The sequence below is a fragment of the Ananas comosus genome, linkage group 13, assembly GCF_001540865.1.
Source record: "Ananas comosus cultivar F153 linkage group 13, ASM154086v1, whole genome shotgun sequence".
NCBI classification, from domain to species: domain Eukaryota; kingdom Viridiplantae; phylum Streptophyta; class Magnoliopsida; order Poales; family Bromeliaceae; genus Ananas; species Ananas comosus.
Genome location: NC_033633.1, coordinates 1,707,626 through 1,733,430, shown reverse-complemented (window position 1 = coordinate 1,733,430; position 25,805 = coordinate 1,707,626). Strand labels below are relative to the sequence as shown.

General features: G+C 36.9%; 4 protein-coding genes across 4 annotated transcripts; 3 read left to right on the top strand and 1 right to left on the bottom strand.

Annotated features, from left to right (window-relative positions):
* LOC109719594 (pentatricopeptide repeat-containing protein At2g38420, mitochondrial) lies at window positions 225-2,606 on the top strand. The gene is made up of 2 exons (XM_020246364.1): window positions 225-1,767; window positions 1,834-2,606. Exons 1-2 carry the CDS (start codon window positions 277-279, stop codon window positions 1,870-1,872), a joined length of 1,530 nt encoding a protein of 509 aa, XP_020101953.1. The 5' UTR covers window positions 225-276; the 3' UTR covers window positions 1,873-2,606.
* On the bottom strand, window positions 3,195-6,243 carry LOC109719588 (pentatricopeptide repeat-containing protein At3g09040, mitochondrial-like). Its single transcript, XM_020246357.1, has one exon. The coding sequence runs from the start codon at window positions 6,082-6,084 to the stop codon at window positions 3,709-3,711; it is 2,376 nt and encodes a 791-aa protein (XP_020101946.1). The 5' UTR covers window positions 6,085-6,243; the 3' UTR covers window positions 3,195-3,708.
* On the top strand, window positions 10,716-14,952 carry LOC109719590. Its single transcript, XM_020246360.1, has 2 exons — window positions 10,716-10,966; window positions 12,981-14,952. Exon 2 carries the CDS (start codon window positions 13,109-13,111, stop codon window positions 14,783-14,785), a length of 1,677 nt encoding a protein of 558 aa, XP_020101949.1. The 5' UTR covers window positions 10,716-10,966; window positions 12,981-13,108; the 3' UTR covers window positions 14,786-14,952.
* Window positions 18,974-21,232, top strand: LOC109719593. The gene is made up of 2 exons (XM_020246363.1): window positions 18,974-19,115; window positions 19,400-21,232. The coding sequence occupies exon 2, from the start codon at window positions 19,442-19,444 to the stop codon at window positions 21,053-21,055; it is 1,614 nt and encodes a 537-aa protein (XP_020101952.1). The 5' UTR covers window positions 18,974-19,115; window positions 19,400-19,441; the 3' UTR covers window positions 21,056-21,232.

The window sequence follows — 25,805 nt, the reverse complement described above, 5'->3', positions numbered from 1 at the left end:
GATTATTTAATTATTATGTTTAATAAAGAGAATATTATTTATGCAAATATAAATTTATTAAAATTATTTATAAAAAATTTGAGAGAACTAAATACCAAAAAAACAGTCCTTTTTTTATATTAACTAATTTGGATTTTTAATTTTTTTTTCCATTTTTGAGACGATAAGGAATAACATCTAGTATCGGAATATTGTAGGGACTATCCTTACATTTTACACTTTGATCGTCGAGCTCGTTCTCTCGCTTCCGAGCGTTCTCATGCGAAGCCCCGCGCCATGAGACGATGGAAACCGGCGCTCTCTCCGCACTACAAAACGAAGCGGCACGAAAGAGTCGTCGCCGAGTCCTGCGCCCTCGAATCCTTCAAGCTTAAACTCGGCGCCGACCCCGAACCCGGCGCCGACTCCTTCGTCTCCCTCCTCACCGACTCCTTCCGCGCCTACGACTCCGCCCCGACCCCCGCCGCGTACTCCTTCGCCCTATCCCACCTCTTCCGCCACCCTCACCTCCTCGGCTCCCACCTCCCCCAGATCCTCTCCCACCTCGAATCCTCCGACCAATCCCCCACCCCGGAGGCCATTTTCCTCGATTTGATCCGCAATTTCGGTAAATTCGGCTTGATCCGCGAGGCCCTCGACGTGTTCTTCAAAATCCCCCGTTTACGGTGCGCGCCCACTGCGAAATCACTAAATTTGTTGCTGGGGATCCTGTGTAGGCGAAAGGAGGGCCTTTTGTTGGTCAGGGACGTGCTATTGAGGTCCCCGGAGCTGAATATTCGAATCGAGGAGTCCACATTTAGGGTTCTTGTTAGGGCACTTTGTAGAATTGGGAAGGTGGGCTCGGCGATCGAGCTTATGCGTCTGATGCCGCTTCACGAGTGCGAGCCCGATGCAAAGATGTATTCTTTGGTGCTTCGAACGATTTGTAAGGAGCTGGGCTCCGCGGAGGCCGTGGATTTCTTAGAGGAAATGCGGAGTGTCGGTTTCGTGCCGAGTGTGCCGGAGTGTAATGCGGTGATCGGGGCGCTTGTTAGGGATGGGAAGGTGAATGATGCTTATTTTGTTCTCAATCAGATGATTTTTGATGGGCGGAGGCCGGATGTCGGTAGCTATAATATGGTTCTTAGTGGGTTAAGTTCGAAGGGAAATTTTAAAGAGGTTGATGAACTGTTCGATGAAATGCTTCTGACGGGTACTGTGCCGGATAAGTTTACTTACAACACCTACATTGATGGGTTGTGTAAGCGAGGGGATTTTGAAAGAGCTGGTAGAATGGTTGAGTGCATGGGGAGAGTAGGGTGCAATCCTGATATAGAGACCTATAACATACTAATTGCTGGGTATGTAAGGGTTAGTGAGATAAGGAAAGCAAGGGAGGTGATGAATGAAGTGCGTGAGAATGGAATTAGATGGAATTCGCATACTTTTAGAATTTTGATTGATGGGTTATGTTTGGAAGGTCGAATGATGGAAGCATATCAGTTGTTTTTGGAAATGCTGAGAGAGGGGTGCGATCCGGGGCCTTCGAGTTTTGATCGTCTAGTATGCGGCTTGTGTGAGAAAGGGCTTTTCTCCGAAGCAATTCAAGTTCTCATGGAGATGGTCGGCAGGTCTTATGCTCCCGATGCCAGGTCTTGGACAGCTATCCTCGAGGGACTCGAAATGAGTTCAAATTTATCTAACACCTGTCTTTGTCTGGTTTATGGAGCAACTTCTCTACCCCAGAAAGCAGAAGCTTCCAAAAATGAGGCATTTTGCAAACAAGAAGTACGGAGCTTTCCTTTTACGTGATAATAAGTTTTTATGTCTCTAAACCTTCTGCTTCTGTTACAGCTGAAAGATGTTGAGGAGGAATTACAAAAATATTGTTGATGCTATTTTGAATAGCTCTCTACTCAAAAGAAACACCAGCAGAGCTAAAGAGGCCTCAAGTTTTCAAGGAATGGCTTGCATGGCTCAACCTATCTTATTCTGAAGATAACTATATTTGGCTTCTGCCAGCTTGTAGATTGAAAACATATGATGGAAGCATGGTCGACATGCTATAGTACGGAAAGAGTATGTAAAGTGCTGCTATCTGCATTGAGTAGTTTGACATGCCAGTGATGTAGAAATGCTTGGCTCTGTAAACTTAAGCTGTTTATATGTGAAGGCAATCCGATGGCAGTTAAGAACATTTGATTTGTAGGTCCTGGAATTTGTTTGCTACGATGATGTAACAATTCGAGCTCTTGTTGTTTCTGAAGCGTCTTAAACGAATGATATCTTCTGAGTGCTAAGAAAAGCATCAGAATGATGTTCCAACAGCCCAAAAAGGCATTTGGTTGTTTGGGGGGTGGAAGTGGCTGAAATTAATAGTTGTACCCTCGGAGGCTTGACAGTCATATAATAGAGACTAAATATTGATTGACTAGTGTTTTTTGACAGATTAGGTTCAGAGGCTTTTCTGTTTCATCATTCGGTTTGTTTAATATACTTTGGATCTGACTTTGATGTCATGGTATAAGAGAACAAAATTCGGTTGCTCTGTACATTATAATTTCTCATATATATTGTCCCTAATGCAGCAAGTGTCTCACATTTAGAGTGTTTTACTGCTTCAGTCCTGTTTACAGTGGTGCTGTTCTGCGTATTTTTCTTCTTTTTTCGTTTCCTGCTTCTTTTCAGTTAACTGCAAGCATCTATTTCAATCTGAAGCAACTGTGTATATTTCTTCTGCTGTTTAGGGCTTTAAAAAATGTCATTACCAACTTTAAACTGTTGGCATGGACTCTTAGAAGGCACATAAAACTGAAAAACTTTACGAGCCTCACCTAGAAATGCTGTCTTGTTCAAAGATACAATTTTAAAACTCGCAGATTTCGCCAATAAATCCAGCAATTATTTCCTTTTCAAAGACCTGTTTCAAGGTGAGTATCTGATCAAGCTCTCCAAAATAAGCACCTTAATTGTAATTTAAATCATTAGACAACCCATATCCCCAGTGTTGCTAAACAAGAGTTGAGGCCTTAATGCAAGGAGGCATTATACCCTTTGCAAAGTGAACAGAAGCAGTAACTCTTGGCTCAGCAAAAGTTTGTCAGTGTTTATAATCTTGACATTCAGAAAGACCCTTTTTATCAGGGGCCAACTCTCGTGTAATTTCCTGTTAATTACCATAGTATAATAATCAATCAGAGTAAAAAAAAAAATTATAAAAAGTAGAAGGATCGAATAAGTTTCGGTCTTAAAAGAAATAATTAATGTGCATGAGGAATTTGCTGTGCAATACACTAAACAGTACTTGCTACTGCTACCATCACTAAATCCTGTACATAAATTGCTTCACATATATACAAACCCTATTAAATCCAGTTATACAAATAGCCGCGCGAATCATTGCCCTATTTGTAAAGCACATCAACCTTTGTTCTACTTTTATCGATTCGGTACCAACACTCTTCGTTCATTAGCATAATACAGCTTTCCCAGTTCTTCAGCAGTGAATATGACCTCAGTAACAACAGATCTGTTGCTTTCATTCTTTTCGCTCGGCTACCAAGTTTGAGAGTTTTATACTGCAGATCACTTCACAAATCACAAGTAAATTATCTTCAAATACTTCACAAAAATTAAGAAATTAAGCACCTTCGTTATCGATTATCTGAAAGACCTGAAATTCTGATTGCGCTCGTCTTGCTGTCTTTATCAGAATTTACTATTTATTCCTTATATCTCAATCATACTATACCCAGGAACCTTCTGGGCTCTCCTTTCTTCCATCTTCATCCTTATCTTCTCTGCACATTCCCAACTACCATCTTCAGCATAAATGTTCGAAAGCAAGACATAAACACCATCATCATTTGGCACCAATTTTAGTATCTTTTGAGCTGCAATTTCACCCATCTCTTTATTTCCATGAATTCGACAACCGTTTAACAACGACCTCCACGCAGCAGGCCAAGGTTCATATGGCATGCTTTCTATAGCAGCCTTAGCTTCCTCAAGAAGTCCATTTCGTGCAAGGAGATCGATCAAGCATAAAAAATGATCCTTCGTAGGTCGCATTCCATAAATGTAGCTTATTGAGTTGAAAATGTATTTGCCTTGCTCCACTAGTCCCAGATGATTACAAGCTGAAATGACCGCGACAAATGTGGCTTGAGTAGGTTCTACATTAGCTAGTCTCATTTGCTCGTAGAGTTCAAGAGCTTTTTTTATCAGCCCATGATGTGCATAAGCTGTGATCATAGTATTGTAGAGGATAGCATCATTTTCTACCGAAGAGTTGTCGAAAGCCATCTTGGAGCTAATAATATCTCCACATTTAGCATAGGCATCTATAACAGCACTTGCTACACAAAAGTGCTTCTCATGACCTGTCTTAACTACATGAGAATGGATACACCTGCACTGGATAATCAAAGCGGCGTTACAACATGCGTTTAGAATATTAGCCAGTATGAACTCATCGGGCTGTTGCCCTTCTTCTCTCAAGCAGTTCACAAGTGAAAGGGCTTCTCCGAAAAGGCCTCGTTTCACGAATGCAGAGATAATCACTCCCCAAGACACCAAATCTAATTCACCGACTTCTTCAAAAACCCTAAATGAGTTTCCAACCGATCCAATCATACTATAAGCTTTCACCAGTGATGTGCATACATACTGATATGAAGCAAAACCGGATTTAATGATGTTACCATGTATCTGCTCGCATGTCCTTGAATCTTGCGTTTCTTTACAAGCACCTAATACACCAGAATATGTAAATTCGTCTCCTCTTATATTTGACCTAAGTAAATTGCGAAAAAGCTGAAATGCCTCTTTGCTGTAGCCATTTAAGCCATACCCAGATATCATTTCATTCCATGTAACAAGATTTCTAGCCGGGATGCTTCGGAAAAAATGATATGCGGTATTCACGAAACCACATTTAGATAAAAAATCTACAACCGAGTTAGCAACAAGAACATTATCAGAATATCCACTACGACAAGCTAAACAAAAGAACTGTAGACCAAGTGAAATTTGCTCCTTAACAGCACACATTCTTAATATAACAGAGAAAGTAACGTGGTTAGGCTTCAAACCAGTTGATAACATACTAGAGAAGAAACCCATGGCTTCTATCTCATCCTCCTCTTGGGCAGCCGCAGATATTAGCGTATTCCATGAAACAACATCCTTCTCTAGTATATTATCGAACACCTTCAAAGCAACGTCCTTCACGCCTAATGTGAAATACAAATCGGTGAGAGAGTTCATCACCGCAATATACGACTCGAACCTATTCTGGATGATCAAACAGTGTATTTGTCGTGCATAATTTAAGTCTTTGCTAATCAAACATCCCTTAATAGCACTTAAAAAAGTAAACTGGTCAAAAACCAGTCCTTTTCGGTGCATAGAACATACTGTTCGCATCGCATTGTATCCGTAGCCATTCAATACGTAGCTCTCCACCATTGAATTCCAACAAGCTAGGTCTCGATAAAATATGCACTCAAATGCAATCTCTGCCACTTCAGTATCCCTGTTCTTCGCATACATCAATAAGACCGAGCTACCCACATACGGATTCCGGTCTATTCCAAGCTTTAATGCAATCGAATGAAGCGAAACACCAAGCTTTATTTCCTCATAGGATTCGCACGCACTTACAACGCTAGCAAGAGCGAACTCATTTGGATAAAACCCAACCCTCAACATCTGTCGAAACAACCGAAAACCCATTTCGCATTCGCCGTTCTGAATCGACCCAGTGATCATACAAGTCCAAGAGACGACATTTCTGTCGGTCATTTCGTCGAACACTTGTCGTGCACGACACAAAAGGTGGGATTTTGAGTACATGGTAAGGAGGTTGTTCTGGGAGAACATGTCATTGGAGTGGCCAAGCTTAACAATTTGAGCATGGTTGGGTATTGCAGAGAAGGAGAGAGGGAGGTGGGGAATAATAAGTGGGAGATGAATGAGCTTATTAGAGAAACAGTGAGACTTTGCATGGAAAGAGATGATGGATTGGAGAAAGGGAAAAATCATAGGAGAGGAATATTGTTGCTTTGCAATTTTACATGATCTTAACTTAATCAAGAGAGGCATGCAAAAAAGACAAATTCAAGTGAGGATCACTTCATTCTTCCTCGAATCTGCCGTCCAATACGGTCTTTTATATTAACATTCAAGTACAGGGTGAGACAGACGGCTCACCAAACTGTCTCAATGAGATCCCGTTAATGCTGTCCTCGGTGCAAAGCCGTGTTGGGCATTAAAGCTCAACGAAACTCTAACATGTCGGATCGTTGGCGTTAACCATTAATCTCAAAAGCTCGAGCTGCTAGAAATACGCAATCAATTCACTTAAAGCGTACAGATACAGCGCCCACGGATCTCGATTGTGACTCGACTCATCTAGCCTCACGCCATTTCGAATATGACTCGACCCAACATAGCCTCCCACCACAGGGCAGGATGCTAGCCTATTTAAGCCGATATAATATTCGAGTACGAGGTGAACCAGACGGCTCACCAAATTGTCTCAATGAAATCTCGTTAATTGCTGTCCTCGACGCAAACCCGCGCTAGGCATTAAAGCTCACTTTAGTTTTCTCAAGCTTTTAACTTAGATAAAGAGAAGCCTTTTAGCTTCTTTTTTTTTTTTTTAGTAACAAGATTGTCAACAAGGTTTTGGAGTGGATGCTAGTTGACATTCTCTTTGTAGTACTACACAAGCTTGATGCAAACTTTTCCCTCTTACTTTCTCCAAATTTAAACTATGTCTAAGTAAATCAAAAAAAGGTAAAAAAGTTCTCTATGACTGGTATATAATAATTTGGCTTGAAAGGATGTGAAAAAAAAAAAAAAAAAATTTGTCCATGCACTTTTACAGAAGATGCTAATATTTTATAATTCGTAAATGAAATATTTGTTCGAAAGAATATATTTACTGCACATGTACTTTTATAGAAGATGCTAGTACTTTATAATTCGTGAATGAAACATTTGCACGAAAGAATATATTTTCCGCATATAAACAAACGTATACACGCGGGCCCCCAAAGATTTTTATCATCACCTGAATTTGTTGAATATAAATATAAAAAGTACCATACTTTGATAACTTAAGCTTTTGAAGATCAATTAGAGTTTCATGTTACTAACATTATATACATCAGAGCATGATGTGAAAGCGAGTGTGTGTAAAGTGCTTGAACCTCTCATGTCATTAAATATTGTAAAACTTCTTGATCAAATAAATCCTAGCCACAGAATTGGAGTGTTTATATGATTAATCCTTTGCAGAGGGTTTTGAAGGTGTGGTGGTGTTTTTTTTTCTGAAAAAAAACATAAACAAAAAACTACAGTATTTGTAGAGCAAACTCAGTAAAATCAATATTAATAGCAGGGGATGAACTGAATGATAGCTCATACATCCAACCTCTCTTTTCTTTAGTGCATGGATTCATATTTATATTTTACTCCTTTGAATGGTTTAAATAATTTATGGGAGCTTAACTATACTGGAAGAAAAATATTGTCTTGGTAAACAATCACCAGGTCAAATATTCTTTTTGTTTCTTTTAAAAAGTTCTTTTTACTGTATAAGTTGTTCTCAAGCCCACAACCATTCTTTTGAGGGCACTTTTCTTTGCATTACCTTTCTTATGGTAAGGATAAGAATATGGAGTTAATTTATTGGTGCAAGTATTTTGTTTTTCAATTGATTCTAATAGTTCAGCATGATGGAAAAAAAACCAAAGAGAATTGTAAAATGCTTTACAGAAGTAATGTACCTAAATATGTCCTCTACTTCATTTTTATCTTAAAAGTTATTGACACTGATTACAAAAAGAATATCGAAAAGAGTAAATGGCTACTTATCTCAAAAATATCCAAATCAAGAGCAATATGAGCATGAAAAAGTAACTCAGCATTATAGATAAAAACTAAAGTGTGATTTGAACATGATAGTGTTTGGACTTGGTATTCAAATTAAAACAAAAGCTAGCAAAGTAAACAATAGAGTTGGATTGAAGAATAATATGGTTGGTTTTTATTTGCTTCAACACTCCCATACATTCCTTGTTCTCAAAACTCAAGGACAGTAAATTAAGAGCAATGGAGGGAGTGATTAGGGGAGTACTTTAAACATATTTAGAACATTGTTTGTGCTCTTCTATGATCAACTCTCTCAATATATTATGTCCCATGGACTAAATAAAAGATTTATAAGGTCAGAAGCATGATAAAAACTTACCTCAAAATATGTGTAGGTGAGGTGTGCTTGGTGGAGAAGATGGGCACATGAATAACTAGCTATCTAAAACTTCTGAGGTGGAAGGAATGTTGTTAGATAGCTGGTAATGCACGTGCCCTGCTTCTCCATCTTGCACAACTCACCTCTCTCTCTCTCTCTCTCTCTCTCTCTCTCTCTCTCTCTCTCTCTGAGTCTCAAAGAACATAAAAACAGCTTCAACACTTGATTCATATGGGCCATTCCTTGTTTATTTATAGCAGTAGTTCCCACTTAATTTGTTCCCTCTCAGTGCTTTGACCTTCTTCTATTTCCTGTTTTAGATGGCTATACATAGTCAAAAAGGTACATACCAACATATCTAATATGACAGATTTGAGTATATAATCTTAAAATATTATATATTTTCTTACATCTTAAGTTATTATAGATAAATGACTAATTCATATAGTCTTGAAGCATAAGGTCATGAGTTCTAGTCCTGTCAGATCAGACTTTTAGTTCGATTTAATCAAAGCTCATATCTTGAGTTTATCAAATTATCTTAAATCTAAACATATATATTTCTCTAGCAACTGAAATTTTTGAAGATAAATAGTTATTTAATATTATTTCTCTTGGCTATCAATAGGGGCCATTTTTTGAAAAAATCCATAGATATTTGAGCAAATAAGAGGTACATAGTGGGGTGCCACAATGGAAGGGGTGTTTTGATAATTTATCAACAGGGGAACATATAATTAATTTGTTCATATAAGTGAAGGGGTGTATTGATAATCAATAATTGAGCAAATAAGAGACATTGTGTTACCACAATGGACCCATGGAGAATTGACATATGTCACTTTTAGAATTAATGTATCTTTAATTACAACATGAACATTCTTGCAATTTCCCTCTCTTTTGTATTTTCTCTTCTTTTACATGCCTCTGGTATGCCAAATCACCCAACTTCAATTATTAATTTGTACATGATTTTACACTTCTAATACCATTTTACTTTTTAGCAATTCTATGTGCAAGTCGAGAACTTAATCAGCCTATAATTATATCCAAGTTTATCGGTGAGTATTCTATTTAAATGGCCCATAATATTCAAAGTTTCAATTTTGATAGGATGAGAGCAAATTTACGTGATATTGACGACGCTGGCCGTAAGGCCGTGACCGATACTCACGACTTAATCGTCTTTTGAGGAACAAAATGACAAAGTTAGCTATCACCATTAAAATTTGATCTGCCAATATCATATGCTAATATTAGGAAAATGATAATACATTTGGGTGTGACTAGATTTCCATAATCTAACTTAAGTTGATCCCATCATTAGGTAGATACTCATGATAACCAAGATCATCAATTCATTGGTTGGGGGAATAATCAACTTTTGTGTAAAGATTGTGTGACATAAAGTATCTTTAAAACTGTAGCAAGAAAATTACAGATCTGAGCTTAAAAAATATACATTAATTCATCCATTTGTAGCTTCAGATGATTCCATTTTTTCTACCAATCCTTCACAACATTCTGAAAAATAAAAATAAAAAGTTGTAGAACCCAAGAATCAAAGTTACATATCAATATGAAATAAAATATAAGTTAATTCGGTTATGAATTAAGAAATTAGAGGAAGGATGGAAAAAAAAAAATCACATTGAACTAGAAACTAAGGAGCGACAGATTATTTATTACAGCAGGCAAACTGTTACAAAATGCTAGTTTGGCGCAAACATAACGAGAGAAAATTAAATTTGTTCTCTAAAAATTTTAGTATCTTTACATTACAAATTCTTCGTATCAAAAAGATTATGTGTAAATAAATAAATAAATAAAAAGTCGTAAGAAAATTAAGGAGATGAAAATATAGAAAATTTTAAAAGGGCACAAGAACAATCTTTTTTTTTTTTAAAGATAGATAACGCTACATGCTTCATTTATTTTATTTAAAAATAAACTTAACTGAAAATATGAATCAACTAGGGTTCGAATTTGGGATCTCAGGTACCAACCATCGGGCCCTTTATCACTTGCTCTAGAAACGGTCAATGATAAGAACAATCCTTAATGTGACACATGGAATGAGGGTGATGCATTATGGACTAATGGCAAAGGAAAATAAATGGTGAACCAATTTTTTTATTGTTTTTATTTCAACAAAATCTTCAATATTTTGAATTTTGCAGCTACAGTCCGAAGTTTCTATTATTTGCAAGTTTAGTCAAAAATTTAATTTTGGAGAGCAAAATGTATTAGAAGCCGATCAAATTTATTTTAGTGTAATTTGTGACATCTTGCAGCCGAGGAATCATCCATTGTAGAATTATTTTTACCCTTCGCATTTAATACTAATTTCAAGCATGTTTATAGGGTTATTGTGAAAAAAAAAAAAAAAAAAATCTCCAAATCACCTCAAAACTATTTTTTTATTCTTTTTTTTTCCTTTTTTTATTTATTTTCCTAAAAATCTTTTCCTTCTCCCATATAGAGATTAGAGGAAGAGAATAAACGCTACCCATCACTACACACCAACTCCTCCAAATTATTATTTCCTAATTTTTCGCGACTTTTAAAGCGGAGAGTCTCCCTTCTCCGTTCACATCCGCGTTGTAAAGCTCCCACCTTGTTGTGGAAGTAAGAATAAAAATAAAAAAATAGCAAAAAAAAAAAAAACCCTAATCCTCTTCCTTTGCTTAATCCCCAGACGTTTCTTATCGGATCTGGAAATCATTGGTGCGTTTTCTAATTCTTTTTCCCCTCCTTTTTAATCTAACACTATATATATTTTTCTTTTTTTTTTGGTAGTGAAATGGTTCTGTAGTTGAATTTAATTGTGTGGATGTATTTGTTAGTGTTGGTTACTTGATTTAGGTAATTTTTGCTTTCCTTTTGTTGTTGCATTTTTTAAAATTTTAGTTTAATTTGTTACTTTGTTGCCCAGTTTGATCTGAGGAGTGATTTGAGGGGTTGAATTTATCTAATTTATCTTGTTTTCGCGTTTCTCTTGCCCTAATCTGTGTGTCGGTAATAAATTTTTTTAGATCATAGAAGAGAGGAGTGGCAGATGCCTCCAGTAATTACGCAAGCAAGCTTTCACCAAAAAAAAAAAAAAAAAAAATCATGAGAGTTGAGGTAGTCACTAGGCGCAGTTTGTAGAAATAGATGGCGAAAGTATGAGAACAGGGAGGTTTGCGGCGTTAGGCGGTAGAGGAGTTCTCGATGTTCACCTCATTCTTAAGTGTAAACGTGACGCGGCGATCCAACAGTCTCACATTAGATGAGAAAGGAATTGCATATAAGAATATAAAAACCAAGGGCTCTAATAATAGCTAGTTGCGCTCTAGCATTTTGGGCTTGTGGTTTAGGATCCGACTAGTTATTAGTGTTAGTGGACTGAATCATTACAGTAAAACTAGCTCATGTTGTGGATTGAGTGCATTGCCGCTCAATTCTGATATCGTTTTAACGCTGCTATATGTTGTTAGATAAGGCACTCTTTTCTTCTTTTGCATTAGGCACACAACTCCTAGTAAGATCACCATGGTTTCATAGTTATATTATTCCTAAGAATTTACTTTTCTTGCAATGGTTTTCCAAGGAAACCATCTAATGCACCAATGCTAGGAGATAGTACACATTTGGGTTGATAACTTTTATTTATCTACACTCTGGGTTGATTGTTCCTCGAATGTCTCTTTATGCTTCCTCATCAGGCTTATGCTATTACTGTTAATTCGAGCTCGATGGTCTGGTTTTGCATTCATTCGTGTACTATTCATGGTTTTCTACCAGTAATATAGCCAGTAACATCGGTACCTTACATGTCTCTTTTTTCCTTCCTTTGTTTTTTTTTTTTTTAATTTTTTTCTTTAGTGTTTTGCCTTCATTAGTTTAAGATAATTGATTTGAGATTTGAACTCTCTTCATTCTTGGTGCATTTCTTTGCATTTTTCTACGGCCGTGTGTATTTATTATCTTTACGGTCGTGTGTATTTGCTGCTTCTAATCACCCAACAAAAACAATTTACTAACTTTTGTTGATATGTAAGTGAAAGTAATGAGAGATCAGTTAACAATAGAAGGAAATATTCTTACTCTTAAAGATAATAATACTAGTAAAATACTAGTAAAACTTAGATAAGAATATTGTAGGTAAAACTTAGAAATTGAAATACTGGTGCATTATCTACTTATATGGCTACTATTGTTAGCTTGTCACTATACATCTGCTTATTTGTATTTGTTGAATATCATGTTAGCAAAGCCACCTAAAATGTATCTGTTTCACCTTTATTTTAGCTCTGTAAAATATTCACAGTTCAGTTTGTGTTGGTCTCCTCAAGAAAATTTCCCACATATATGCTTTAGGCTGTCAAAAATCACAAAAAGTCACTTTTATGTAGGTTTTTTTTTTTTCTTTTTTTTTTTTGTGATGAATGTAACTGATATGGTTTTACCTCCTTAGTCGAGCATTGCTTAGCAAAGTTGCAATTCGGTATTCTTATGTAGTTATGAACTTTTGGAATTAGGATGCGCTTATGTTTTTTGCTTTTTCTGGTGTTATTTTTTTGATCCCATATTAATTTGTACTTGATATTGGGAACTATTAGTTTGAAAATAAAGTTACTATCAGAAAATCTGTTTGTTCGACTACTGAACTTCTGTTCGGTTTGGATTAAATATGAGGGATATCCGCAAAGTACTATTCTGCTCTTACACGCTCATCATATTTCATGTTCATTTCCAGGGCATCATCTGATATAGGATGCCCTCAAGCTGTTTAACTGGGAAATTATCAATCCTGAGAACAATGGTTTTGAGCGTGAAGCCGTGAACTCCATTGCAGTATAAAGCTTAGATCGCCTGCTTAAGAGGATGGTTTCTGTTGTTAATAATGAAAAATTCACAGATGAAATTCAGGAACCAGGTTTGATATCAGACAATTCTTACAGCACCAAAGATGAAATCTCTCTTTACATTCAATCATCATCTAAAAAGGAACTCTTGAGTGAAAGTAATCAGCGGAACAATTTTATGAATATTTTCAAGGCACTGCCAAGTGGAGCCAGGTTAAGGAAGTTTGGTGCTTCTCCCTCAATCAAGTTCCGCCAAATCGCATTGGAACGAGACGAGATCTCGCGCTCGGTTCATTCTGACCCGCATCATTTTCACATACTCTTCATCAGGAAAATCAATTGGGCTCATCTGTGGCAACTATCCAAGGAATGGATTAAAGACCCTATGAACTTGGCTCTTTTCGTTTGGATTGCTTGTGTAGCCATTTCTGGCGCTATCCTTTTCCTCGTCATGACTGGCATGCTAAATCATGCTTTACCCGAAAAATCCCAAAGAGACAGCTGGTTTGAAGTCAACAACCAAATCCTGAATGCTTTATTCACTTTAATGTGCCTCTATCAACACCCGAAACGGTTCTACCACCTAGTGCTCTTGTGTAGGTGGGAACCCAAAGACATCCTGAAGCTTAGAAAAGTATATTGTAAAAACGGCACTTACAAGCCTCACGAATGGATGCATATGATGGTCGTGGTGCTTCTTCTCCATTTGAATTGCTTTGCTCAGTATGCATTGTGCGGTCTAAATTTAGGGTATCCAAGGTCTAGACGCCCTGCAATCGGCGTCGGTCTCTGCATCTCTGTCGCGATTGCAGCCCCAGCTTTTGCCAGTGTGTACAATATTCTTAGCCCCCTGGGGAGGGATTACGAAACCGAAATGGATCAAGAGGCACAAAGTGAGATTATTTCCACTGTCGATAGCAAACCAGGAGCTCTTAGAGCAAAATCGCTCGCAAAGAAGTATTCTTTCATTGCAAGCGAAGAACGCGGGGCTACTGAGAGTAGGCCAGAGTGGGTGGGAGGCCTTTTCGATTTTTGGGACGATATATCTCTGGCCTACCTCTCGATCTTCTGCAGCTGCTGTGTATTTGGTTGGAATATGCAGAGGCTTGGATTCGGCAATATGTACGTTCACATTGCAACTTTCCTCCTCTTTTGCTCGGCCCCCTTCTTTATCTTCAACTTAGCAGCAGTTAACATAAACAACGAAGCCGTTCGAGAGGCATTAGGGCTTTCCGGTGCTGTCCTCTGTTTCTTCGGTTTACTTTATGGAGGCTTTTGGAGAATTCAAATGAGGAAAAGATTTAAACTTCCCAGTAATAACTTTTGCTGTGGACGTCCCTCGGTTACCGACTGTTTTCAGTGGCTTTTTTGTTGTTGGTGTTCTCTTGCTCAGGAAGTGAGGACGGCGGATTACTACGAGATTGTCGAAGATAAGCTTTTTGTGAAAGATTTAAACGATGGAACTCAACTTACTATGTCTCCTTTGCCTCGCGAAGATGGGTCGCCTCTTTTCAGGTCCAACCCCAGTTCACCCTACAGGGGTAATTCGAGTCCGTCCATTTTTAAGATCGAGATCCAGTCGACTCCTAGTAGATTTTCCGGTGGGCATACTCCAGAAGAGCATTTGCCTACGAAGGGCAAAGAAGAGATGATGAAACCTCCTATTCCTTCTGTTATACAGAGAGAAGAACAGTGAGTTTATTTCGATCCGAACTTGCGTACTTGTTAAATCTTCCTACAGTACATATTTTCCATTTTGAGTGTATAAAGAACATATACGGCATTCTGTGTATTTAGTCCATTTCTATACTCTGAAATTTTCACCTTTTTTTTTCTGAATAATTTATATTGTCTCTTCATTCACATCACTTGCTCTAGAGAAGCTGTTTTATTTGGTTAATACAAAAATCTGCAGAAGTTTCATACTAAACAATGCATAGATATGTAAAAAAATTAAGTCTTCGGTAATCGAATGCTCGAAATCGATTCCGGTGGTTCGAGAAAATGAAAAGCAATGACAATGCAAAATGGTAAGGAACGGTTTGTGTCTTCTGTTTTTAATAAAACTTTTCTTTCTTATTCCTTCGTCGAAAAGATTCGAATAAGCAAGCAATGCAGCTTGAATGGAAAAGTCTCAGAATTGTGTTTATTTCGACTTTGATTATTGATGTGGATTTCTAATTCATCTGTTGAGTATATATAATATCAAACACTGTTCTCTGGCAACTTATATTTTGTCGTTGGATCCGAGCCTTTTAGCACGGTATAAAACCTCTTCTTTTCAAGAGTTTCTGAGTTCAATTCCTACGTCCATTATATCATATCATCATTGTTATTATTTTGTTGTTTCTTTCGTGATCTTAAGAGTTTCTTAGAAGAGAAGGGTCCTAATTGTAGAAACTAAAGTTTGTGACTAAATTAAAACTTTTAAATTAGTGCTAGAGATACTGCAGGATCTTAAAATACCTAATTGCATAAATAAAACCACAAGCAGGTTTCTTTTCTTAGCAAGGTGAGTAACGGTTTGTGGACACAAGTCCAAATTTGATAAAACAACTTAGCTTTCCATAGTGTGAACTATTTACGTTTTCCATGTCAAGCTGGTGTTGAATTTTCCAAACAAAAAAGGCCAGTAGGTCAAAAAAGGGCGAAAGGAAAGAGAAATATGTTTAAATACAAGGCTGAAAAGTCAACACGCTATTAAAAATAGAAACTCTAGTTTAAAAACATCTGCCTTGCAAAAAAAATATTAATTTTTTTTAGATAAACTTCAAATACCATCGTGTAATTTCGCACTTTCTTATTTTAATTCTATGTAATTTAAAGTGTGTTATTTTAGTATCGGGTAGTTTTTTTTTTTTTCTTTCCATCAGCACCTCCTTTTAACTTTTTGTGAAATTATACACAAAAAACTTTAGATATCCCACTTATGGTTTACCCAATATTCACTTTAATATTCTGTGATTTACCAAATTTTTACTTTAGTATCATGTGGTTTTAACGTTGTCAATGATTTAACAAAAAAAATAATATAGGGAATAACGAAAAGAGAAAAATGAAATCACTAGATACTAAAGTAACACGTTTTAAACCATAGGGTACTAAAGTAAGAAAGTGCGAAACCACATGGTGATATTTGAAGTTTTCTTTTTTTTGAGATTTTTTATTAAATTACTTGAAAATATATTTTCTAATATACCCTCTAAAACTTTTAAAAAATATCTAACAAATCCCTAATTAACCGAAATATGATTTTCAAAAAATCCCCTCAAATATCTCAAAATTCCTAGAATTTACTAATAAAAATTAAAGTTTAGAAGGGTATTTTAATAATTTTAGAATATATTTGAAATTTTAAATAGTAGACAAAAATAAATAAGCAAAAACCCTTTTATATATAACAATAATAGTATATATTAAAATATTTTATTTAAAGGATAACACGTGTTAAAATATATAAAATCAAATCAAATCAAATTAGAACTGAGTAAGCTCGCTTCAATAATTCAGTTTAAATCGAGTAGTGTTCACCCCCGGTGGAAGCTCCGACTACTATCCTATTAATAGCACCAAGCACTTGGTGGTATTAAGTTTTTCGTCGTTAAAATCTATTTTTTTGAAGATTTTTACTCGTTAGATCATACTATTCAACCAACCACTCATTTAATACTAAGGAATCACCCACTGTTCCTAGCGCAAGTGGCAAAGGACTTGATGGTTAGTACCCGAGGTCCCAAGTTCGAATCCTAGTTGATTCACATTTCTAGCTAAGTTTATTTCTAAATGAAATAAACGAAGCGAGTAGCATGTTATCTATCTCTCAAAAAAAAAAAAAAAAAAAAAAAAAAACTAAGGAATCACTATCATCTTAATTGCACGTTGTTTAATCCAATAGCCAAAAAAGCTTAGTTCTCAAAAGTGGTGCATTTATTTTATTTTTATTTTTTTTTGAGAAAAGGTAGCATGTTATCGTTTTATTCATTTAGAGTATGAACTTGGCTACAAGGTGAGACAGCCGGGGCCTTAGAAAAAAGAAAAAGAAAGAAAGAAAAAAAAGAACAAAACTAAAATAAATTAAAAGGATAACGTGAAATCATAAACCATCAACCCCTAGAAGAAACTTTATTATTATTATTTGCTATTCTAAGAAACTTTACCTGAAGTTATACGCTTATACGTCTCGTACATGCAAATATACGCTTGGGACTTGTTCTACTACGGCGGTCTACAAATTAATTGGATGGACGACCAATCTTGACCGTCTCCATACCGATGGCAATTTCGTAATTATAAGGCGCTGTTTGACTTCCACAATGTGCGTAGTTTGAACGGCCGCTGAGCTGACCGTGACCAATTTTCCCCTATTCACACCGCAAATTATTGCATGCACCGGGCGTATAATTAAGTATACTCTAAATTATAATTTTGGTCCTCAAATTATATGGTGGGTGACACCTTTTCATTTATTATAATTTATAGCTCAAGCCCTCTGAAGTATTATAATTAAGTCCCACGATCCAATTTAGTTGACATATCGTTGATGTAGAAGAGACGTGTCGCCTTAATTTATTATCGTGTCATTAATCACAAAAACCGTCATATTAGTAAAACATTAATATTTAGTTAGCTAAAGTAGATTGTAGGACTTGATTATAATAATTTAAAATTTTCAAGTCAAAAATCACAACAAATTATAGTTTCATAATCAAAGTGTCATGCGCCTTATAATTTGAAGACCAAAAGTGTAACATTTCTAAGGATCTTCTAAGATCTCATGTACGAAAATCATGTATTTTGAAAATCTGTAAATAGACATCAAGTAGTCTTAAAAAGAGCCGTTTGTTTACTCGTGAGAAATCAATGACATATATATATATATATATAGGCTAAATTATAAGGCAAGGATTAAATATAAAGGTGGAAAACTCGGTAGCATGCTTGGTGCTATCAATAGCATCATAACCGGAATATATATAGGCTAAATTATAGAAAATTCCTCTGTAATAATCCGTTTTTTCACTTTCCCTCCCTGACATTTAAAAACCTACACTTTGCCCCTCTGTAAAATAAAAAATGTGCACTTCACCCCCTACCGTTAGGGTTCCGTCAGGGTTCCGTTAAAAAATATATTTTTATGCCGAAAATACCCTTTGCCATCTCCCTATTGCTTCGACTCCCTTCGGCTCGCCACCTCGCCGCCGCCTCGCCGCCTCGCCGCCTAGCCGCTGCGCCGTCCTCCACTGCCTCGCCCTCACCCACATCCCCTTCGCCGTCCTCCGCCGCCTCGCCTTCGCCTTCGCCTTCTTTGCCCTTCTCCTACTGTCACCCACCTCGGTTTTCTCCTACTGTCGCCGAAATCGAGGGCGGCGAGGGTGCAGGAGGAGAAGGGGAGTAGGTGGAGAAGAAAATGGAGAGAAATCGCGGCCGATTGAGGTGAGAATCGCGGCCGAACGAAGGGGCGGCTGAGGAAGATAGGGAAGAAGACGACAATGCCGAGGGGCAAAATGATCATTTTACACACCGTAACCCTTCTGTGAACATTTTTCATTTTACATGGGGGCAAAATGTAGGTTTTTAAATGTCAGGGAGGGAAAGTGAAAAAGCGAGTTATTACAGGGAGGTTTTCTGTAAATATATATATATATAATTAGATTCTGATGTTGAGACCTCTACCATAGAGAGTTTTTAAGTGTGTGTGGTATATGGGATGAATTTATACACCCGGTGCAGGTATAATTTCTCCTTTCTCCCTTCTGCTTTAGTTATTAGTCTTATAGAAGTGGTTACATTTCCTTTTCTAATTTATTGTGAGAAATGCTAAGTACACGACCACAAACCAGCATCCATTAATAATTCTCTTGTCCTTATTTGTAAATACCAAATTAAATAGGCATCAAGTAGGAATTATATGTGCTCTTCATATAAGTTTCCTCTCCTAATAAAATTGCTGAGAAAAGGGGGGAAGAGGAGTTACAGGACTTAAGACACTTTTTATTGGCTTCTTTTCCTACGTTCTCATCCTAGAGGTAAGCTCCCTCACAATAGTAGTAATTAAATTCCCTTTTTTATTGATTTATTTTGGATGTTGAAGATTCAATTAATAGTGGCTAGTAAGGTAGAAGATGCAGTGTTAAGATGGATTGAAGATTACTTTAATCAAAATCAATAGAACAAGATTAGAGCATAGTTCTTATAATTGTTCTCTTTAAAGTTATTATCAAGGGGATTGAGGACTCAAAATTTTGTGTTACATATGTGGGAAGTCCAATTCACAACCTGAGTGCTTTAGTTTGATTCTGTTTTCATGCAGAAATCATTTTACTCCTGCGAAAAGACTGATTTGCTGAGGATAATGGTAGTTGCTGCTAATGATGAAAGCGAAGACGATATCTGCAAAGAATCAGATCTTCTGACGATTCCGAGCACGCCGAAGCTGAGGGAATACCGCGTCAGAATTCCGACTCTCCAGGAAAGGCTGATCGGCGAAAGCGCCCGCGAAAGAAGGCTTTTGGATTTCCTGAAAGCCAGCCCTTCCATGGATTGGTTCAAGAGGCTCAAATTCCGGTCACCGCTGAGAATTTTCCGTCGAACGGTCGACCGCAGAGAGGAAATCTCGATCTCGGTCCCTTCTCCGGTCGGCATTCGTCGACACTTCCATATTCACTTCATCAGGAAGATCAACTGGGCTTCTCTCTTCAGCTTCTGCAAGGCTTGGTTGTCGCATCCGATGAACACTGCTCTCCTTGTTTGGTTCCTCTGCGTCGCCGCCTCCGGGACCATGTTGGTTCTGCTCTACCTAGGATTGCTGAACAAGGCCTTCCCGACGAAATCGTCGCGAAACCACTGGATTGAGATCAACACCCAAATACTGAATGCCTTGTTCACCCTCATGAGCATATACCAACACCCTACTCTCTTCCACCACTTGTTTCTAGCGTGTCGGTGGCGGTCGGAGGACGTCGTACAACTTAGGAAAGTGTACTGCAAAAACGGAGCTTATCGCCCACGCGAGTGGGCTCATATGATAGTTGTTATTCTCCTCCTTCATACAACTTGCCTGTGCCAGTATGCATTGTGTGGTCTGTACTGGGGATTCAATAGCTCGAACCGACCCGAATTCGCCGAGGATCTCTTTTTTGTTTTGGGCACCGCCGCCCCCGTCTTTGCGGGAGTGTATGCGGTTTACGGTCCTCTAGGAAGAGAATATAGTTCTGACTCAGATGAGGAATCACAAGGAAAAGCTTCTGATTCTGATTCTGATCATTCTAGGCCGTCGAAGAAGTTCAAGTTGTTCGAAAGAAGGGTTGTGGTGAGCAAACCGGAGTGGGTCGGGGGGCTTTTCGATTGCGGTGATGATGCAACCGTTGGCTACCTCTCGTTCTTTTGCACCTTCTGCGTATTCGGGTGGAACATGGAGAGGCTCGGCTTCGGTAACATGTATGTTCATATGTTCACTTTTCTCTTACTATGTGTTGCTCCGTTTTGGATTTTCAACATCTCCGCTCTCAACATCCACAACTACGTTATCGGCGATATAGTGGGCGCCGCGGGGATAGTTTTATGTATCTTTGGTTTGCTCTACGGCGGATTTTGGAGGATTCAAATGAGGAAGAAGTTCAAGCTCCCCGGGAACAGCTTCTGCTGTGGATCGGCTTCTCTTACCGATTATATGCAGTGGATGTTTTGTTGGGCTTGTTCTTTAGCTCAAGAGGTGCGTACCGGGAACTTTTATGATGTAGAGGACGATAGTTTCTATCGGAAACTAGTGGACGGTGAGGGAGAGGCGTTGAACAGTTCGGATTCGATAAAAGAGGAAGGTAATAACGCAATTGAAACAATGAATCCACCTGTTCAACCATTGATGCAGTTAGAAGATGAAGCTGTTGTTGATAATGAAATTGGGCCACCTCCTTCTTGTGCTAATGATGTAGCGGATAATTCGTCGATTTCGATTGAAAATGTTTGAAAGTTGAAATTGGAGGGATTATATACAATGTGATTACCTTTTAGTATATATTTGTTTGTTTTTTTTAAAAAAAATATGTACACAAAGGGTACTAATTCCCTAATTAATCAAAGGCAAAAGATGATTTGTAAATGAATATCGAGTAGTTCGAGATTGAGAAATTCAATTCTCTTTGCATATTCTGTGACTTCGGTTTAATTTAGTTTAGCTCTGCCAAAAGTAAACACCAATATTTGCATACTTGCCTTCTTTTGTTCAAATTTTAAAAGAATTTATTTGAGTTATTCTGATGTAAATGGAAAATCTTACAGACTTTGACTCAATATTAATGTATCTGGTATCGATATTCGCAGAAATTCACCAAATTCTAAGAAATTGAGTGACGAATGCTCGATATTTTTAAATGAATAATTCTGCAACAGCTTCGGATACTAAGATGATTCTGATATGTTCTGATGTTTTGTAGCTCAGCTAACTATAGTTAATACATCATAGCATTCAAAAATGGAGACTATAATACATCAGCAAACTATACTGCATTCTGTTTTTTTCTGCCACTTTATCAGACGGTTGTTCAACGGTCTAAATCTGTATTCTCTTATTGTATTGGCGATCCAAGTTCGACTCGATTAGAATCAATTCATCAAATGGCGCTGGTTTTACTTATTATTTGCACTATTAGTTTACGAAATTCTTAAAAATTTGCTTTTCATCATATTTTTAAGACTCCAATATCCTATCATTAGCCACTGTAGGGAAACTTGTAAGTTCTCTTCGAAGTACACAAACAAGGATAACAGTGTAGATAGTAGATTAAAAAAACAAGCCCTGAGAATTTATGAAGCAACTCATTTATTTACAGGTGTAGCATGTCTCATTCATGATATAGGATCTAAAGGAACTTACAATGCAGAGCTATTCAATTTAAAGGTTCCTGATCATTAATGCAGGAGAACTCATATTGCCAAAACTAATTCTGATATTAATTGTCACAGCAGATACATTGTTTTTTATCATAATTTTGGCAGTTTTTCTGCGACAGTAGCATAAATTGCTTTGGCAGTGTTTACCAAGGTATTAAAGTATTTGTTTTTAGTCTATTTGCCGCATTTATAAAGCTATTTTTCTTCAAGCTTTATAATTGAACGAAAATGATCATGCATCTATGTTAATTTGCTTAACCTACATAGACATGTTGTAGTAATGTTATCATGATAAGAACTCTCTATTACACCAGACGTAGGCCGTTGCACGAGGGCACAGCCTTTGTTCCGTACTCCCAGTAGTGGAAAAGTGTGCTCCGGTGTCGAGAAATGTTCAAATGTGGACTATCATACGACCTTGGAGACGGTAACAACATCAAGATGTGGACAGACATCTGGATTGGAGAAACCCCCCCTGCGCACCATGTTCCTAGACATTTATGCCAATACAAGGAATAAGGAGGTCAGAGTCTCACAATGTTGGAGCTCTAACGGATGGAGATGGCATTTCATCTGCAGAGGTTTTGTGGCGTATCAATCCACCAACAACCTTAGACAATATGCACTACTTAAAGACCTACTCCTTCATTATAGCCCCAGGACCTGCTCGGACCTACTCAGATGGCGGTGGACCCCCAACCATCTGTTCACGGTCAAATCCCTCTACAGGTTTATCGACAACGCTAGACTTAGGGACACGAAGAACCAACATATCTGGATTTTAAAAATTCCAATTAAAATCAAAGTCTTCATCTGGATGTTAATCCGTAAGAGACTACTCACTGCTGACAGACTGCTAATCCGTGGGATGCCGGTCGACGATCACTGTGTATTCTGTGCGTTTGCTACGGAGAGCTGCGACCATCTATTCAGCAACTATGTCTTCGCTCGCTTCTTACTCATCTGGACGGATGTACCCATTGCGTACTTGAGCAGTGTTCAGGCTTTCTAGAACAAAATATATGCTATCACTGACACAGCGCAAAGATCAAAAGCCCAAACCTTTTTGGCGGCTATTTGGTGGATCGTGTGGACGGGAAGAAACAACTTTATTTTCCACTCGAAGACCCCCAACGCCATCCGAGCACTTGAGCGCACCAATCTCCTGACAAAATCCTGGATTGAACCACACTAACCGCACTGGCAACTCCTCCACCTTCTTTTAAGTTTTCTCCTTTTTTATGTTTTTCCCGTTTGGCTCGCTTCGGAGGTCCTAACTGCTTCCATACTGTACGCTTAGTTTATTTAGCTTAATGCATAAAGCAGGTAGCTTGGCTACCTCTTTCTCAAAAAAAAACTGTTATCATGATTTCTTGTTATCTTGTCAAGTAATATTATGGTTTAATTTATAGTTCATCATACAATCTGAACTTTCTGATTGCGTATTGCTTCTTTGAAAATTAAGCAGTACATTATTGTAAGATTTTTTTGGGCTGAGGAATGGAAATTACATTTAGAGCTTAATTGTATTACATTGACAAGTATGAATATTTGTGAATCTCAAAATTGCACTTTGTTGATTGTTCGTAACTTTTCTTGTCGAGGATCCAAAAATTTTAGGGAAAATTTCAAAAACCCTCCTGTGGTTTCATTGTTTCTCACTTTAGTACCATGTGGTTTAAAGTGTATCAATTTGCCTTCCTGTGGTTTCGTTTTTATTTTTTTGGTAGCTTTTTCGTTAATATTTCATTAAATTATATACAAAAAACTTCAAATACCGATCTAGATTTATCAAATATTCACTTTAGTATCCTTTAATTTTAACTTTATCACTAATTTTAAAAAAATAATAATAAAATTGATAAGAAAAAGAGAAAAAAGAAACCACATGGGGCAAATTGATACATTTTAAACCACAGGGGGCAAAGTGAGAAACTACGAAACCACACGTCGGTTTTTTGAAGTTTTCTCAAAATTTTATAGCATGTGTCTTATATAAGTAGCGTGAGACACATCTCTTACAGTAACAAGTGTCAAATGTGATAAATTCAAATCACATGTATAGGACTCAGTAACGATTTAAAGAGCATGCCCGATATGGAATGAATCAAACATATGGCGCTATGTTGAATTAGGGAGCTGCTTCCCAAAATTTTGGCAAGATTTTTTGTCATGTATATTAAATCTACAGATCCTTTATATATGTATATATATATATATATAATCTGACCACGCTAAATTGAATAACCAAAAAGTAAATTTTTTTATATAAAAATGACCCATAGATTAATGTTTTAAGTCGTTTTAAATAGAGACAAATGGATTTCTTTGTTACCATAACAGGAAATTGTTTTATGCATACCCTAATAAGTTATAAGTGTTTAGATTTGAAGCATAGTAAAGTAAAATTTATTCAAATTAATATTACAAAACCAACACCGACCGTTCCTAGCGTAAGTGGCAAAAGGGCTTGGTGGTTCGTATCCAAGACCCTAGTTCGAATCCTAGTTGATTTATATTTCTAGCTAAGTTTATTTCTAAATGAAATAAACAAAGTGGCTAGCATGTTATTTTTTCTCAAAAAAAAAAAATACAAAACCAACCATGAATTAAGCTAGCGAACACTTCAAACGACTTAGGTGTCGAATATAAAACATAAAAATACTGTTTTCAGATGACTTAAAAGTTTTTATAGCCAAATAATTATGATAATAAATATAGGGTTAAATGCATTCAAATTCTGCAAATATAGTGAATCGTAAATATATTCCTATAAAGTTTAACTTTTAAAATCCAACCCATTCCACCAATATGTCCCTTCAAATAGTCACAACAGTAATAATTGTGCAGAAATGTTCTCCCAAAAATTTTCAGTAGTCTTCTTTTCCCCATCTTCTTCCTTTTTAAAATCCAATCCATTCCACCATTATTGCAATCTTTTTTGTCACTCTTTTTCTCCTAAATTTTTTTCTTTTGAACAAAAAAGAAATATAGAAGAAATTGAATGGCAAAGAAAAACAGTATTTGATATGAGCGAAGAAACAAAAAAATTCTAGTTGTGAATGAATGGAGACAGAAAAATTCTAGTTATGGATTCAAAATTAGTATAAAGAAGAGAGAGGAAAAGGATGAGGAAGAAGAATATGAGTTTCCTTTGTTAGAATTTTAATTGAGAAAATAAAATATAATATAAAATAGATAAAAATATAAGTTACCTTATTTACTTTCCAGGGTTAAGTATTTAATCTGTGGTTAATTAAATTTTTCTAACAAATTCTAACAGCAGAAACATATTTAAAAATATTAAGAATTTTATATAAATAATGTATGAAAGTTAAATTTTATAAAAATATATTTATAATTTACTGTATATTTGCAGAACCTTTACGCAGTCAGAATAGGAGATCTTAACAACATTGTAATCGTGTTTTGGTGAGTCGTCAATCCAACGGCCAGGGGCGATCCATCAAATCCCTAGGTTATGCCACTTCGACTTCGGGGCAATTTGGTAATTTCAGCCCTCAAATCTGACCCAACACGGCAGGGTGAGTGGAATCTGGTCAGAGTCCGAGGTCCCGCCGCCGACCGTTTCCGCGCCGGCCTTCTAGACCCCAATGAGTCCGCCGAAATTACTGCATGAACCCGTTGCGCCATGCGCCGCACTTTTTGAAAGTAAATATAAAGGTCTAAAAATTAAATTTTAATATATAAAATATTTATAAATCTTTAAAGAGTCATATATCACATGTTATAAATTTTGAATGCCTATTTCTTATATATAGGTTTGAAGCATGAGACGTTTCAAAGTTTGAAATCTAAGTACTTCA